The 12617-nt window shown below is 35.7% G+C and overlaps 1 protein-coding gene across 1 annotated transcript in view; it reads right to left on the minus strand.

Annotated features, from left to right (window-relative positions):
* The window catches only part of SHOC1 (shortage in chiasmata 1), a 131864-nt gene that overhangs the window by 12815 nt on the left and 106432 nt on the right, over positions 1 to 12617 (minus strand). Inside the window, exons 28-29 of the mRNA XM_031944360.1 lie at positions 7447 to 7568; positions 5975 to 6068 (exon numbers count right to left, since the gene is read on the minus strand). Of these exons, the coding sequence (XP_031800220.1) occupies positions 5975 to 6068; positions 7447 to 7568 (216 nt within the window). The remainder of the gene's footprint in view (positions 1 to 5974; positions 6069 to 7446; positions 7569 to 12617) is intronic.

Genomic DNA, 12617 nt, shown 5'->3' on the forward strand with positions numbered 1-12617 from the left:
ACTAAATGTACACATTTCATAAAATTGTTTTTATTTGCTAATTTATATTATTGATAAACTGCAAATGACCTGAGAAAAATTGGCATGCTATTTGAAAAAAGAACTTAAGATATCACATTCCTATGACTGAATAATTTAGCCTTAATTGGATATAAAAACTCTTATTTACATAGTGTTATAGTTTACCAAGAACTTTGATGAATAAATTATGATTGAATAATCCACATTTTTATAGTGTTATGGTTTACCAAACACTTTATATAATTTCATTTTATAGTCACAGCAACCCAGGGAAGTAGATGCTGTTATTAGCTTCATTTTATGCATGAGGAAACTGTGGATTAGAAAGCTTAAGTGAATTTCTAAGAATTACACAATTAGTAAAATCTAAGGCTAGATTCTAGCTTAGGTCTTCTTGGTACCAGTTCAAATACCTTGATCTACTCTACCATTTAATCTCTTTAAAAATCACTGCTGTTAGTTAGTATGCCAATCAAATACCACAAAAGTCTGTTACTTTGTTGTTTTCAGTAATGTTTAACTTTTTTATTTCTTTTTTGCTGAAGCAATTGGGATTAAGTGACTTGTCCAGAGTCACACAGCTAGTTAAGTGTCTTGAAACCAGATTTGAACTCAGGTCCTCCTGACTTCAGAGCTGGTGCTCTATCCACTGCACCTGGACCCATAGTATCCGATTCTTTAAGATGCCATTTGCTGTTTTTCTTGGCAAAGATACAGGAGTGGTTTGCCATTATCTTTTCTAGGATATTTTACAAATAAGGAAACTGAAGCAAACAGGATTAAGTGACTTGCTGAAAATGAAATAGCTGTGGCCAGATGTGAAGTCAGGAAGATAAGTCTTCCTGCTTGCAGGTTTGACACTAATCTAGGATTAGAAATATAAGAAAGTATGACATCCTTTATATCTGATCCTCGAGATATACAGAAGGCATTGGTATTTTCTGGATAGCAGCTTCCCATGGCCAGATCTATGCTTGGCAGCAGATTGAATGATGGATTAGAGTGGGGAGAAACCTGAGGTAAAAAGACCAATTAAACGACTGCTTCAATAGAGCATGTGAGATGTGACAAAGGCCTATATTAGAGTGGTTACAGTGTGAGTAGGGAGAGGGAAATGACATGAAAGATACTATGAATATAGAAATGAAAAGATGTGACAACAAATTAGATATATAGACTGTGAAGAAAGACTTGAGAATGACATTGAGGTTGTAAATTGGGATGATTTAGAAGGTTTTCTTTATCTATAGAAAAATTTATAATTATCTTGTAGGGTTCAGCTTTGCAGACACATTAAAACAAAAAATATTCCAAGAATTCTGACACTAACTGCTCTTAGGGATGTAGAAGTTGGAGGTTCTACCGCTTATAGCAGGCTGTTGAATAATATTAACAAATGTAAGTGTATTTAAAGAAAGGCAATAGAATCATGCCCTTTGGGGATTAGATGAATGATGTTTATCTTAAAGAAGAGAAAACTTAATAGAAAAGGGCGAGCTATCTTCAAATATTTGGGGAAAAAGGATTAGACCTGTTCTAATTGGCATTTGAAAGAAGGCAGAATTATGATCAATAGAATTTACAGGAAGGCAAATTTCTAATTCATGTTATATATTCTCCCTTACCTTTTTCTCCCAGTCAGGGCATTTCTACCTGTTCTTTAGAGTTTCAGGGGATAAAATTGTCTTAGGGAACTGGGTAGGGGGGGGATGTCTCTCATTTCTCTATTGTTATCAACTCTAGGCCTTACTAATTATGTCTCCCTTTTGCTAAGGAATAGTCACTAACATGCCAATTCAATTTAGTCACTAACCTTGATATCTGTTACAAGAACAAAGCACAAATATGTCTACTCTGTACCGCTTTGGTCTCAGGGGTAGTTGGCTTAGTACTTAACTTGGTGAGCCATATACTATTGGTCCCATCAAGCTCACATCTAAAGGAGATATTGCTGTTGAATGAGTCTCTTCAGCTCTTGCTGGCTAGCATCTCAAGTTTATTCCCAATAGTAACTCCTTGTTCCTCAAGGTATAGATGTTAACCCAATCTCTGCAATAGTGGTATACTGAGGCTCCCTATGGATCTAACTGATAATGTCATAAGCTCCACTTCTGTCACCAGTCACTGAGAGTGAAGAAATCAAAAAAGAATCCCCCAAGAACTAAGGCAAAAAAAGGCCAAAAGCTTGAAATGACAATTTTATTATTTTTTTTGGAGAAACTTTCTATTGCTAATCCAGGAACTTCCTTTTCTAAATATAGCTAGTGAACAAGAACCTGTAATAGAATGTCCACTCCTACTCCTTAGTCACTCCAAGGTCTTTCTTTTTCTGTCATGAAGTATGGTCACTCATGGAAGTATGCTCACTAGCCTCTTTTTATACCAGACCCTTATTACATTAACATAAAGAAAAAACTTGCTAATAATCAGAATTGTCCCAAAATAGAATAGACTGAAATCTATAGAGGTAGTGAATTCTCAATGACCATAGGCCAGTATGTTTAAATTAGATGATTTGTAAATAATGCTATAGTTATGATTCATATTTTTGGTAAGATTTGGACTAAATGGCCAATGGTATTCCCCCCAGTTCTAATATCCTACAAATCTATTATTAGTAGTAGAATTTTTCTGGGGTAAGGTAGGGCATTAACAGCAAAAAAGCAAAAAACAGTACCATTACTCTGTACTGCTGTATTCTAAGGTAAGCCAACCCTATTGTCAATATTGCGGTCTTCCCTTTAGTGGTAAAGTACTATTAGTTCCAGACATGGAAATATATAGAACTGAACTGATACTCCAATTATAAAACTAATCTACATTTGTTTATAATGAAAATTGTAGGTTAATAATACTTATTCTGACTATTATATGTAAGTATGACTGGGAAAGTAGGCTAGCTGATCATGTAATGAGTGAGGAACAATTTCTAGATAGTCCTTGTGTTCTATTGGTAGTGTTACATTTGAAAATTGAAGTAAACTGAGAGACAATGATCTGAACATGATCAATGTATTAGTTAGGCTAGCAGTAAATTGGATCAATGGCCTCTTTCAATGACCAAAGAGGTAGGATACACCAGGCTTAATATAATTTTGGGAAGTACAAGAGAACAAAGAATAGGAATAATAAAATAATATGACTGGTTACAAAGTGAAATATCATAGATGATGGAAAACAATGTAATTAGATGGAAGTCTGATGAGTGGTCTTATTCTTTATTGGATCACCCGTTTTTCTCCGATCTTTTTTGCCATGCTTAATGTTGTTCATTAGCTTCAGATTATTCTGGCTGTATTAGGAGACACAATTCTTATAAACCGATGCTATTCTTTTGGGTTCAACTTTTGTTTACTTGTTTGTTTAATTTTTTCCATATCTTTTAAAAATCCATATGTCAGTGAATTTCCAAATCAATCTCTTTAGTTTCTCTTTTTCTTCTTCAAAACAAATTTTGCTTGTATTTTTATAATTTCAATCTTAACAACTCATTCTTTTAGTGATGTCTTTCTTTCAATAATAGACCTCTGGATCTTGGCTTTTCTTTTTCTGAACCTTTTAATATCTATTTAATATCTACTTTCCCCAAATATATCACGTATGTGTATGACTTTTATTTGTTCCATTAAGAATAATAGAACATAATAATAGTAATAGAACAATCACTTGCCCTCAGTGTTCCTGTTGTTTCTGCTTCAATAACCATTTCTTCCTTATTGGCCAGAATCACATCTAGATTAGCAATTTTACTGGTCATTGTTTCTGCCTTTAAAAATGCTGAAATTATCATTAGGGAAACTTGTAAATTGCCTAGATGTTCTGTCATTGGCAGAGAGAATGCCAAAGCATATTTTAATAATTGAAATTTCTTATCACTATACTGTCATGTCAAGCTTGTGACATTTTCATATTCCTTGTCTATATCAACTTTCTTTCCAGGTGGTCTGTAGTATACATCCTTAACATTGCTTCTGTTTCTACCTTCATTGATTTTTGATAAATTGGTTTCCACTCACAGAAATAAGTATTAATAACCAATGATTTGGGGGGTCCATACTTTTCTCCCTTTTTCTAAAGTCCTAATTTCAAAGCTCAGCCTCTGAAAAACAGGACTAATGACAGTAGATAGGATTAACATATTCTCCTCAATTTAGATATCGTACCCCATCCAACTTTACAAGAAATTTAATCTAAGATTTAACAACTGACTCATATGTTCTTCTCAGGCTAGGGTGGGGGATATAGATTCTTTGTCTATATTTCCTTGAGGCTGGCGTCCCCTAGTCCCTCATTAGAATTTTAGAATTTTCCACCTCCCATTATAATATTCATTCCTTCATTAATTTTTAACCAGAGTTTATTGCCATCCTTAGAAACATCCAGTCTTCCAAGGGCATATAAACTATGAGTCCACCATCATGATTTGTCTTTGGTTTAAGAGAGAAAGCCAAATGATCAGTACTTCTATTAATAAAAGATAGCATTATTAATAAAGTGATTACCTAGAAATTGTCCCTCAAACTTTTTAAACATCAAACTGCCATGCTTTTCCCCTTAAGTTCCTGGATTTCCTTACATGAATATGAATTTATATTCTAGAGCTAAATTCCAAATTCAAGTCCTAATGATGACTATGAAATCAAATTTGCCTCCTTCCATTACTATCTTCAGTTAACCTTCCATGTTGTCTATATTTTGTACATCTGAGATTATGGATTTTAATATTGGATCTCTTCTTGAATTTTTATCTTCTGCTAGTGGTATTATCTTTTGCTTTTCTTCTAATTATGCTGTACATGCCACTAACTTTATTAGGTTGATCATATCTATGGATATCAGTTTTTTCTCTTCCATTTCCCTCTGCAGTTTTTGATAAGATCACAAAATTGTAGAAAAGAATATTTTTTATCAGTTCTTGTAAGCCCTAATGTTTTAAGACTTTTATTATTCCAATATAAACTCCATTCTCAGACATTTCCATGGGGGATCTCAAAAATAACATTATTAGCTTGCTACTTTCTCATGTACACTCACTTCTGCAATTTACATTATTTGTAAGTTCCTACAGGAACTTACTACAGGAACAACTTCCTACTTCCTACAGGAAGATATTATTTCTAGATAACATCTAAAGTATAGAGATGTCATCTTGAGGTATTAGAGCATCTCATGATTATTCACACTGATCAAAAGAACATGGGACATTTTTATTTTATTTATCAGGTCAATCAAAATTATTTTTGTCAAATCCAATTTAATTTTATCATCATCTAAATCCCAATATTCTCTAACTGTGAACAACCTAACACGATGTCATAAAAATTGGAATTTGGATATGTGGCAGATCAGCTGTCATTGATAAAGGACAGGAATCTGCTACTGTGTGACTGCAGAGAAATCTCATGCTCCTTCAGTTTCCAAATTTATAAACAAGAGAGCTATATTAGATACTAGATATATAGGTACCTTCCCACTCAAAATCTATAACTGATACACTAGCTGACTCATCATAGGCTTTTAATGATCAGTAACAAATCAAGCTTTTAAGTTAACAAATTTTGCATTTTTTACAGCAGGATGATACTTTTGGATAAGTAAAATGCATGAATTTTTGAGATTTCCCCACTTCTTTTGCACACTATTTTTTTTTAAACCATGCAATATATCAATATACCATGTGGTATAGTAGAAAAAAACGGATTTAGAATTAGAAGTCATGGGTTCAGATCCCAGCTCCATTATTTACTATGAAACACTGGGCAAGTCACTGTTAACTCATCTATAAAATAAGGGTGTCAAAATCTTTTACTTTATAGGATCATAGACTTAAAAGTCTAATCCTATAATCTTTTAATCCGTATTCTCAATGATCATATGAGCTTTTGTAGCATTTTCATTTATGGATAGCATGTATAAAACATATAAAACAAGAACTATAAAAAAAAAAAAAAACCTTCACTTCCAATTCTTCAGATTTCGACCCAAATGGAACCAAAGCTGCATAGATCAGTGCTAGGTGATGAAGCGTTTTTCCTTTAAGGCAGTACCTAAAATAGAGTGCTATTATTATATTGCCACTCATTTGTCATACAAATATAATTGTCAAAATACTGAGGAAAACAGTTTTCTGTATTATAATATTACCAAAAGCTTCTTGTTAAGGAAAGATTAAAAACAGTATCAGAAACTAATTTTAGTTCCACCTAATCAGATTTTCTCTGAGGCATCTCACATATTTCTAAAACATTGTTTTCCCAGTGGGTAAGGATAAAGGAGTCTGGAAAATAATAATTCAATAGGAATCTTCTTAAATACTGCTACTTATAACAATATTTTTGTAGTTATACAAGTATAAATCTCTCTGGGGACACATATCAAAGACAGGCTCTTTTTTCCAATCTGTTTTTCTCTGGGCCTCTGTTTGTATGTGTGAATGAAGGAATGAGAGAGAAAGAAGAGCAAGAAGGGAAAAGAAAGAAAAGATAAAGAGAGGAAGAGAGGGAGAAAAGGATAAAGAGAAGAGGGAGACAGAAGGGAGGAACAAGACAGGGGAAGGGAGATGGAGAAAAAGGAGAGAGAGAGTGAGAGGAAGGGAGATGGAAAGAGAGGGAGAGGAGAGAGAGAAGGAGGAAGATGGGGAGAAAGAAGGAAGACAGATACAGAAATATAGGGAGAGGAAAAGAGGTTAAATGATTTACTTGAAGTCAAACATTACTTAGGAAACAGAACTAAGGATAAAACCTTTATTTGATTTGGTTTATATGTTTGTGTTACCATCATCCCATAAGTTAAAATATTGGGGTAAATAAGGAAAGACTCAGAAAAATAGTAGGGGAAAAAGATCATAAAGGTAGGGTCAGTGAAATGAAGGCTCATTCTAATGTCAACATTTTTTCTCAAGATGAACATCTAGACATGGATTTTTAACTCTTTAATTAAGTGTAAGGCCATACTACTATACACTGTAAAGTGAATGAGAAACCTTGTTAGGTTGGTGAATTTAATAAGGGTTGCCATCATTTAAAATTAATTTTATTTCAGGGAAGCAAATATAGAAAGCCAAAGTAATTGTGTTTTCAAGTTAATTTCTATTAAAATTTGAGCTGTTTAGTATTGATTTATACAAAAATTAATCTAATGAAGCAGAAAAAGCCCTTTTTCTCTGCCTTCTGAATCAGCACAGAAATTTGGCTCTGATAATCATGGCCCTGAATTATATGAGTAATGCATGGGGCAGATGAGAAATTATATGAAAAACTTAATACAAACAACATGAGCAAATATAATAATTTCAGAATCATTGATATTAGAGCAATACTGAATAATAATTTAAAGAAATATAACATCTTATTCATTTACCCCATTCCACTAAAGTTGTCAAAGAAAATATTTTGCATTATGAATAGAAGGGAATTGTTTACCTACTCTGAATTCAGTCTTTCCTTGGAGTATAAAATGATCCAACAATAGCTATATTGAATTGATAATGCTATCAATTTCAAAATGAAGTTATCTGATGCCTTTTCACAATTCAGCTCTTCCAGACTCTACCAAAAAATAAACACAACACAAATTATTTATAGATTTGAATAGGTCTTTTTAAAACTAAATTACTAGTATTGCTTTAAGAACTATATAAAGGAAAGTATATAGATTTAAATACTGTAAGAGTTAAAATTAAGACTGAGACGCAAAGTTTTAAGTCTGATCAATTCATTAGTAAAGTCTGAAATTATCAATAAATAATATCTCAGCTTCCTCAAGCAAAACTAAGATCCTGAATGAGAGGAACAGCTTTCCTTCACAGATTTTTTTTTTTTGGGGGGGTCATTGTTGTTTGTCCTTCCTTATCAAAGAAGTCCAAAGATATCACAGGTGATGTTTTGCCTTGTGAAGTAGATTTAAGTGATTTTTTTATGCAGAATTACCAAAATCATCATCTCTTTTTCAAGTCATTAAAGTCCACCGGCAAGACAAAAGTCAGGACTAGTAATGATGGCCTAGAATGCAATAGATGACCTTGGTGTCTTTGATGTCTGACCAAGCTCTAAGTATTCCCATAGCACCTGCATCAGCCACCTTCATGGTCTTTGGAACAAATTGTTCTCATTCAATTCAATTCAATTCTCATTCAATCAGCATTAAGTCTTCACATGTTTTGGTAGACACTCTCCCCCACTCCCACCTAACCAACAGGTTCGAGGCCCATTAGTTACCTTTAACCTGGGTTAACCCATATGTTGATATACTGTGATGTGGCTGCTATGCATGATACAGCTTGTTTGAACTACAGGTGAGAGCTGAGTGCCAGGTGGATACCAAAGGTGAATAAGCAGTCCTGAAGAAGTTTTGAGCAAGTTTCCTTCCACACCAGAAGTGCAAGTCCTCCTTGAGCACTCCATAAGAAGAAGGCCAAAATCATAGATAGAACAAAATGTGATTGGACAAAAATTTGAGAACAAGGACTAGTAACAATGCCCACCTTCCCTCCTGTGACTATGAAATGTTGATTGTTTGAGTATGGCTGCATTTGCAAAGGCCAGAGATAGCAAACCAGATTTCTTTGGAAAATAAATCAGACATCCTTGAAGGACAGTTTGGTGGTGTAAAGATACTACACTAGATTCCCTGGTGTCCACCAGTTTTCTTCAAGGGAAACATATTTCCTTGACTCAAGAACAGAACAGTGATTCACAAGAGAGAACTGGATTTCTAAACTTACTACAGACCAGCTAAATTCTGAATTAAGTTCAGAGAAAAAGAATCATAATTTAGACAGTTAAATCAATTAACTGTAAATAGGCTCAATTAAAAAAGGACAGAATCAATCTGATTACTTAAATACCAATTAATAATTAACATTGCAAGCATTAGAAAAAAAAAAGACACAGGCACAGAAATCTCATTTTAGAAAATGGGGTAGATAATCCAACTAGATACTAGCCTACAAGAAAGGGGTATAGTTGGATTATTTTAGAAAATAATTATAAATTGATCTGGTAACCAATGGGAAAATATGGACTTTTTGCATTTTGAGAGGTATAAAGAAAATAACAATCACTTATCTTTCCTTAAAAGTCTATTTTTTGGGAGAATTTTGCTCAGGCTGCTTTGTGGAGTTAGTCTAAATAACATTTATTTATTTATGAACTAAGAAGCTTTGGGAGTCATAGTTTATCCTGCCAATAAATGAGTTAAAAAGAAATGGGAGCTAGATGCAGAAGTGAAAACTAACTGTTAGAATCTCAGCAGATTAAGAAGAAAATTATTATTCTTTTGAAATTAATCACAAGAAAAGGAAAAAATTAAATAGCACAAAGAATCAGTTAGGATAGATGATTGTTGAAACATGAAACACAGAACTATACAAACGTGGAACTAAAACTAAGATGTAGTTTTAAAATAAAGTCAATCATAGTATTGGCCAGTGGTTCTCAAACTTTTGTTCTCAGTATCTTCATGTTGTTAAAAAACTATCGAGGATCTGTTCAAAGAGTTTTTGTTCACATGGGTTATATTTATAGCTATTTACTATATTAGAAATAAAAAATGATTTTGAATTTGTAGACCCTCTGAAAGGGTTTCAGAGACCCCAACAGTTCTTTAGACTACACTTTGAGGACCACTGGCATTGAAGTTTTTTTGGGGGAATTTTATTTCCTGGCAAAGTATATATGACTATGTATATTCTGGCCACATAGGTGATATTGAAAGGAGGAAAGAGAGTGTATTCTTAAAATTTTTCCTTGGAGTAGTGGAATATATCTTGACTATTGTAAAGGGCAGAAACTCTTGAGTCATTGCACTGAGGTCAGTTCAAGCACTTAGGGTTAATTACCAATTGGACAATACTCTATGGGCATATGCTTGGAAAATGGCCCTTCCCATTATCCTGTGATGGCTCAATGATTGGTGTATGCAGAGGATTGTAGGAGAGACTAGGGGGTGGAGTAAGACTAGCCAGGGTCACTTTTTGCAGTGGATGAGGAAGAAGGCGGTAGTAGAGATTCTCTTCCATCCCCTTCACTTATACCCCTAAAGACCAAGAATAAAGACTAAGGACTTTTGCTTATCCTGACTCCAGCTGATTCTGAGGTATCCTGGGTGCTAGCACGGTTGGCACATTTGGCGCCCTAGCGTGGGGTCCGAAGACCCTAACTTTATTGAAGAAGTCTCCAGTGACCAGGAAATAGGATGAGTATTTTAATAGACAAATGGGGAACTTACTTTGTTAAGGGCTAAACTAGTAACCTTTTCTAACTGAAATGGGGCAGATGTTAGGAAAAGATTCTCCCTTGTCCCCAGCCCCACCCCCACCCCTACCCCCAACCCCATCCCCACCCCAAAGGAGATCTGCAGGAAGCATACTCAGACTGATAAAGAGACAGGGCTTATTTATGACTTGGGAACAGATTGATGGATTCCTGGATACATTAGAATGCACATCCCCTTGATTCTTAGGAGAAGAAGAGATAAGCCCAAATAATTGGAAACTTGTAAGAGATCAATTATGTGACTATTATAATGATAATGGTTCCAAGTCACTTTCCAAAGAAACATTACACACACACACACACACACACACACACACACACAAAACATAATACAATTGGCCTTAAAAAAAAAAAAGGCCAGATGAGTAAGTATGAGGAAAATGAGGAGGACAAAGGAGAGATTAAAAGTGATATCTCTAGAGGGCATGGGGAGTTAAGTGAGGATGAAGGGCATGGTGAAGGGTGTGGTGAAGGGCCTGGTGATTCCCGCTCTCACAAAGCAGCTTCAACCCCACCTAAACAGGAACTGATTCTTGACATGCCCCCATCAACTTCACCTTCTGGGATGGAGTGGGGAGGAGTACTGGAAGAGGCGGTGACACCACCAGCACCTCCCCTCCCCCCCAAATCACCCCCTCCTATGACTAGATAGCAAACAGCAGTACTTAAAGCCATGGAAGGAGGACAGAATTTAGGTGATTTGCAACTGGAAATGTATCCAGTGATTCAACAGTTTGACTCTTCAGGTCAAGAAAGCAGAAGATACATTCCTTTTGATCTAGAAATCCTCAAAGACCTGAAAAAGGCTTGCACTCTTTATGGGGCTACATCAGCTTATGTTAAGATGTTATTACAGAATTTGGTTTATGAAGTCTTAACCCCTAGAAACTGGAAATCTATAGCAAAGACATGCTTAGAATCTGGACAAAACTTGTTATGGCTTTCTGAATATAGTGAGCTCTGTAGGATACAAGCCCAACAAAATAGTTATAGTGGAGTTAATCCTCCAATACACCTGTGACCAACTAACAGGTGTAGGTTCTTATACAGACATTTCAGTACAGATTAATTAACCCTTAGCAACTTATGGGCAAATTGCTGCTGCTGATATCAAAACATGGACTTCTTTTCCCAATAAAATCAATAAGGGTGAAACCTTCACAAAAATAACACAAGGGCCAAATGAACCCTTTGCTGATTTTGTGGGATGTCTGCAGATTGCTGTTGTACGAACTAATGGTGAAAATGCTGTAACAGACATTATAAGGCAACTTGCTAAAGAAAATGCTAATGAGGTTTGTAGAAGAATTATACCAGGACTGTGCAAGGATGCTCCTTTAGAGGAACTCATAAGACGCTGTGCCACAGTGGGCACAAATGCCTTTTATAGCCAGGCTATGATGCAAATTTCCCAAGATCCAAACATGGGAAGACAGGGTCCCTTTTGGCAAGGGACTTCCAGAGAGACTCGTCAATGCTTTCAATGTGGTAAAGTAGGGCATCTGAAAGCTCAATGCTGGCATAGAGACAGAGTGAGAAAACAGGGTGGAAGAACAAGACCCCAAACCCCATGTCCAAAATGCAACAGAGGCTTCCATTGGGCATCAGAATGTAGACTGATTCAGGGAAACAGGATGAGGGGCCCAGCCCCAGGACCCAAGACAAAAAAAAACACTTGGGGCATGATGGCAGCTGATGCTACACCCAGAGAGTGCCCAGACATGACCAATCAGCCAGGAAGCCATATGATGGGAGAAAGGGATTATTACACAATCAACCAGCCAGGAAGCAACCTGATGGGAGAAAGGGATTACAACTGGGGAGAATAGAGTTGTATGCAGCTGGGACAACTGAGATACCCCCTGGAGAGGTGAAATTTGTTCCTCTCCAGCCTATGGATCCCTTACCTCCAGGTACAGTAGGCTTGACCATTTCACCTCCTGAGAACACTTACAAAACAATGTCCATCCATAAACTGATGTGGGAAACTGGGGAATGTGTAGATAATATCCTAGTCACTAAGACAGATAGACAATGTGTGACTTATCACCCAGGAGAAGTAGTAGCATCAGGTTTACTGATACAGACTCCTAAAAGGCAATCTGGTGATAGTTGACCAGATTCTGACTCCAAGCAACAAAATCCAAGAACATACCAGACAGCAGCTGGGACAGCTGATCAACCTATGCTCACTCTCTATATAAATGGCATACTATTAGAAGGATTGGTAGACACAGGTGCAGATCATACAGTCATTGGAGGTGCCAACTGGCCCAGTCACTGACCAAAGATTAAGGCAGACACCTACATGTCTGGCGTAGG

This window comes from Sarcophilus harrisii, chromosome 1 (genome assembly GCF_902635505.1).
Source record: "Sarcophilus harrisii chromosome 1, mSarHar1.11, whole genome shotgun sequence".
NCBI lineage: Eukaryota > Metazoa > Chordata > Mammalia > Dasyuromorphia > Dasyuridae > Sarcophilus > Sarcophilus harrisii.